This window comes from Sapajus apella, unplaced genomic scaffold, assembly GCF_009761245.1.
Source record: "Sapajus apella isolate SASKATOON/1434 unplaced genomic scaffold, GSC_monkey_1.0 scaffold60, whole genome shotgun sequence".
Lineage (NCBI taxonomy): Eukaryota > Metazoa > Chordata > Mammalia > Primates > Cebidae > Sapajus > Sapajus apella.
In genome coordinates this window covers 13728464-13734287 of record NW_022437000.1, presented here as the reverse complement: position 1 = coordinate 13734287, position 5824 = coordinate 13728464, and the positions used below count along the sequence as shown (strand labels likewise).

Below are 5824 nucleotides of genomic sequence, written 5' to 3'. Positions count from 1 at the left end.
CCTTCCGGGACTCGGTTCCTGCCTCGCGTCCCGGCCCCCCTCGATAACGTCCCTTCCGGGACTCGGTTCCTCCCGCGCGTCCCGGCCCCCCTCGATAACGTCCCTTCCGGTACTCGGTCCTCCCGCGCGCCCCGGCCCCCCTCGATAACGTCCCTTCCGGTATTCCGTAGCCGAGGTCGTCGTCAGGCCGGCTTGTGTGGCTGAAGCTGGTGTGACGTGTTGACTTCGGTTCCGCTGCGCCATCGAGCGCCCTCGTGTTCGTGGTGTTCGCTGTGTGGCATCCGCGTCCCCAGGCGTGCCCACCTCTCGGGAGCGGCGGCCCCTCTCCTGCGCGGCCAGCGCGGCAGAGGAGAGCAGGGTCACGATCCACGAGTCTGTCCCCGTGTGCTGGGAGGAGAATCTCGCGCTGTGGCTGCTGCCGGGGGCCACTCAGGCGGTGTCGAACGGCTCCGCCCGCCCCGGGCCGAAGCTCCGGCCAGTGTCCCGCGCCCGCTCCAGAGTGGGCGGCCGGGGCCTCCCGTGTCTGCGCCTCCGACGGCGCCTGGCGGTGAAGAAGGTGCCTTGGTGACCTGGCCACCGCGGGCAGCCTCGCGATCCTCTGGGAAGGCGCCTCCCGGAGGGCGCCACGGGGGCAGCTTCGAACCCTGTTCGTCGGCTCCCTCGTGAAAAAGCCTGACTTGGTGCCCAGGGTGCTGTCCCGGCTTCAGTTGGCTGGTTATCGGTTATTGTGAAGTTAAAGCCATTGCCCCAAAGAGTCCAAATTCAGTCCTAGACAAGCCAGGCCCTCGGGCTGTTCCAGGACCCAGGTGGCACGGCGGAGAGGGGACTCCTGGGAAGTGTCAGCTGCATTCCTGGTGGCCGTGAAGAGGCCCGCCCCATTTCTTTCCTTTCCCACCGACACATCCAGCTTCTCCTCTGCTGAACACTCCCATCCCGCCCTCGTGGGGCACTTGGTGCCTGGGCTCCTCGGCGTCTTTGACCCTTGGGTTTCCCCAGGAAGGTCACATCCCTACAGGCTGTGGCCCAGGCAGTGGTCACTGATCCCTGGCCGCCAGGATCCCATCCCCGCCACAGGGAGTGTCCCCGCACCCTTCCCTGGGGCGGACAGGGCCCTGGTCCTCACTCATCAGCGCCCAGGGAAAGGCCCCGGTCATCCGCACTGGCTCAAATTGCAGCCACAGCCACGGCCACCCCCTCCTGTCCTTCAACATGGTCACAGGCTGAGCTGAGATAAACCCTTAACCTCCTGAACTCTGCAGGTGCCAGTGCCCAGGGCATGACCAGCCAGGCACCAACGCCCTCCACCCAGCATGCGGCATGGGCATCAGGGAAGTGGGTGCCCTCAGGGCCTGCAGAGGTTTCCCTGCTCTGTCAAGGAAATTCTACAGATGTCTGCTGGGCACTGGCTGAGAGTCCGCCCCTCAGATGTGGTTCCATACTTGCAGCCTCGAGGGATCAATACATTCCCAGCGAGAAAATAAACAGATGAGTGGGGGAGGCCCAGGGGACCGGCGTGAGACTGGGATCACTTAAGAGCAGGACACCAGGCAGGAGCAGGCACCGCCACTGGGCCTCAGGAACAGAGGTCTTCCTGAGGGGCATTCCAGGCAAATTCAAGACCAAGTTCTCAGCTCTTGTCATCACATGGGCAAGTGTACACTTCTGCAGTGGCTTTAATCTCTAACCAAACATTTTATATGGCAGTGCACAGCATCTCCCAGACGTCCCTCCACAGTGGGGGCCTCTGAGGGGGTCAGGCCTTACACAGGCTGCCCACCTGGCACCTGTCTGACTCCCTCCTGCCCCCAGAGCCTCTTCATCTGAGGCTGGGTGGAGAAGCAGACACCCCTCGTTTCTCTATCCTGGGCCGGACCTCCTCCTTCCAGGCCCTGCTGTGACCATGCTGACGTCTCCAGATGCCCTGTGTACCAGCACCCAGGTACAGCCGGTGGCGGCAGTGTCAGGGGTGGAGACTGGCTGGCTCCTGGTGGCTGTGCTGATGTGGAATCCCTGGTCCTGGCCCTCATTTCTTCATGACTCGGAAGGCCAGGGCCAGCCCTGTGTGCTTTAGGGTAGAAGGCATTTACAGCCACCTGCTGAAAATAGCGTCTCAGAAATACTTCAAGACATGAGCTCCATCCACACCCATATGGGATCTGTTAGCAGTCATTTGTGCAAAACAAGCAAACTGGAGGTGTACGGAGGAAACTGTGAGGCACACAGAGGAAACTGAGGCACATGGAGGAAACTGGGCATATGGAGGAGACTGTGGGGCAAATGGGGGAAACTGTGGGGCATACGGAGGAAACCGAGGCACATGGAGGAAACTGGGACGTATGGAGGAGACTGTAGGGCGTATGGAGATGACTGTGGGGCAAATGGAAACTGAGGCACATGGAGGAGACTGTAGGGCATATGGGGGAGACGGGTGTATGGAGAAGACTGTGGGGTGTATAGAGGAAACCGAGGCACATGGAGGAAACTGTGGGGCATATGGGGGAGACTGGGGTGTATGGAGAAGACTGTGGGGCGTATAGAGGAAACTGAGGCACATGGAGGAAACTGTGGGGCATATGGAGGAGACTGTAGGGCATATGGAGATGACGGTGGGGCAAATGGGGAAAACTGGGGCATATGGAGGAAACTGAGGCACATGGAAACTGTGGGGCATATGGAGGAAACTGAGGCACATGGAGGAAACGGGCATATGGAGGAGACTGTAGGGCATATGGAGATGACGGTGGGGCAAATGGGGAAAACTGGGGCATATGGGGGAAACTGAGGCACATGGAGGAAACAGGCATATGGAGGAAACTGTGGGGCATATGGGGGAGACTGGGGTGTCCGGAGGAGACTGTGGGGCGTAGAGGAAACTGAGGTGTGCGGAGGAGACCGAGCCATCTGGAGGAAACATTGTGTGCCATGCACTAAAACGTCACAGGAAGAAGCCATGTAGTCATGCAGCTTACCCTAGACGTCTGGGACTCATAGCCGGGGCCTCTGTTGAGCTCCGTGCCCTGACCCGCCTGGGAGGACAGGGGCTGCGTCTGTGCCAGCCACAGGCAGTGACTGTGTGCCCTGGATGGGCTGGAGGAAAGCAACTTGGTGAACCACACACCCGCCTGCTGCTCACCCTGGCCCTGGGCATCCCTGCACCCCACCAGGTGGGGAGTAAATGGCTTCTGCACTGACAGCCCAGCCCGGACCCTCTGGTGGAAACGCCACATCAGCAGTGGAGCTCACCCACGGGCGCCTCGACCTGCCCCCACTGGGGCTGACGCCCAGGATGATGTGGCCCAGTGCTCTAAGGCTCTGCAGGCCCGGCCTGCACTTTCCCAGGGACTGGTCCTTATTGAACTTATGTGGAATCCATGGACAGGTGCCTTCTGAGCCAGCAGTGGGCCTACCCAGGGTTCCCCATGGAGCTGTGCAGGGCTGAGCCAAGCGTGGCTGAGTCCTCGTGTGGGGCTGAGCTGAGTGTGGCTGCGTCCTCATACAGGGCTAAGCCACGTGCGGGGCTGAGCTGAGTGTGACTGCGTCCCTGGGCACTGCAATGCCAAGCCCTGAGATGCTTTTGCTCAGCCAGCAGCGTGAAAGGATTCTTCAAGCTCTGGGCATTACTATGGTTCTTTCTGCCAACTTCCCAGGGCTCAGGCTTGTGTGGCTGCGCTCTTGGGGGCAGGGCGGGGGGGGGAGCTCGGGCTTGTGTGGCTGTGCTTGTGGTGGGGTTCAGGCTCCTGTGGCTGTGCTCTCGGGGACTCTGGCTTGCGTGGCTGTGTTCTCAGGGTTCGGACTTGTGTGGCTGTGCTCTTGGGGACTCTGGCTTGTGCGGCTGTGTTCTCGGGGTTCGGGCTTATGTGGCTGTGCTCTCGGGGACTCTGGCTTGCGTGGTGATGCTCTCAGGGGCTCCTGCCTGCCTCCAGGACACTGTTTTGGTCTGTGTCCTGGAAACGTCGGCTGTGTTTATGAACAACTCCTCGTTTGGGGGCTCCTTGGGAAGCAGCTGGGCTGGGATGGTTCCCACCCACAGGCCCTACGCTCCAAGCCCCTCAGGCCCTCACCCGTCCCAGGTGACGACCCTGAGAGAGGGCAGAACACACCTGGCCTGAAGCTGCCAAGACACACGGCCTGAAAGGGGGCAGCTAAGAAAAAAGAGGGTGTTGGGAGCTTCCTAGAAGACCCCTCTGCCAGTGCAGCCTGGGCCTGGGGTGCTCCCTGCCACGCACAGCGGGTAGAGGTCACGATAGGTAGGCTGGGCTCAAAGGTGGAATGTTCCGAGTGTGCCTGGAAGCCCCCAGGTCAGCCGGGGGTTCTGTTTGCCTGCTCCCTGGGAGGTCCGAGCTCCTGGGCCTCCCGCCAGGCCAGGCGTTTCTCCTCCTTTGCCCTCGGCCCTGCACACCTCTCTCCCAGGCCTGCACCACTCCCTCCCAGCTGATCTGAGTTTTCCTGGAGCCAGGCCCAGGGCCCACCAGCCTGATTTGCCAGCACAGGGGGCTTGGGTTCCCTGGGGCTGCCTCAGCCTGTGCCTTTCAGAGCTCCTCAGGGCTCCACCCGAGGCCCACCCAGGCTGCGTTGGGTGCAGGGGGGCAGCTGAGCATGATTTTTCACTTTGTGTCCCCATCAGACCTGCCTGACCAGTGCACGCCCAACCCCTGCGATAAGAAGGGGACCCAAGCCTGCCAAGACCTCATGGGCAACTTCTTCTGCCTATGCAAAGCTGGCTGGGGGGGCCGGCTCTGCGACAAAGGTGAGAACCCCACAGCCACCTGAGGCTGAAGACAACGGCAGGGTCTCCCTCCCTCCCCAGCCCTGCCCTGCCCTGATCCCTGCTTCTCACCCCGACTCCAGGCACTGCCATCCTCAGGCTGCTCTTGGACAGCCCCAGGGAGGCTACAGCCCTGAGGTGTCCTGGACCCCAGGAGAACTGGGAGGAGCTGTGGTCTCCTCTCTGGGAGCAGGGCTAGAATGAAAGGAAATACCAGGTGGTACCTCAGCACCCACTGATTGAAAGGGGCAGGGGAGAAATTTCACCTCTGACCATCCTCAAGTGTCAGTGAAAACCCTGGAAGAAAAATTGCTCCAGGGCCTGCTGGAATCAGGCCAGGCTGTCCCCTTTGGCTGGTCCCACCCCAGAGGTGGCCTGGGAAGGCTTCGCCCAGAAGCGGTCAGCTCTGGCCAGGCCTTGTCAGTCCTTAGGCACCAAGAGGTCACTCCTGTCCTGCAGCAGCCTCCTGCAATCATGTGGGCATCCAGGGAGTGGAGCCCTGTGGGCTGTGACCACCAGCAGCTCCCCTGGCTGAGATCAAGCTGGGGATGCCCCGTGCCAGCCTGCCATCTGCTGCCACATGCAAGGCCAAGACCAAGGGCCCTGAAAGGCTGGGGATGCCGAGAGGGGTGTGAGGTCCAAGCCCTGGGCTACCTCGATGCTGTAGATGGGGCTGTGGACCCCTGGGATTTCTCTGCTCTAGATGGGTTGTGCACCCCCGGGCTCTCTCCCTGCTCTAGACGGGTCTGTGCACCCCCGGGCTCCCTCCCTGCTCCAGATGTGCACCCCTGGGCTCCCTCCCTGCTCCAGATGGGGCTGTGCACCCCTGGGCTCCCTCCCTGCTCCAGACATGTCCCCCCCGGGCTCTCTTCCTGCTCTAGACGGGGCTGTGCACCTCTGGGCTCTCTCCCTGCTCTAGATGGGGCTATGCACCCCCCGGTTCCCTCCCTGCTCTAGACGGGGCTGTGCACTGCTGGGCTCTCCCTGCTCTAGACGGGGCTATGCACCCCTAGGCTCCCTCCCTGCTCCAGACGTGCACCCCTGGGCTCCCTCCCTGCC

At 61.9% G+C, this 5824-nt stretch overlaps 1 protein-coding gene across 1 annotated transcript in view; it reads left to right on the top strand.

Annotated features, from left to right (window-relative positions):
• The window catches only part of GAS6 (growth arrest specific 6), a 39112-nt gene that overhangs the window by 19167 nt on the left and 14121 nt on the right, over positions 1 to 5824 (top strand). The window contains exon 5 of the mRNA XM_032246331.1: positions 4625 to 4747. Coding sequence (XP_032102222.1) covers positions 4625 to 4747 — 123 coding nt within the window. The remainder of the gene's footprint in view (positions 1 to 4624; positions 4748 to 5824) is intronic.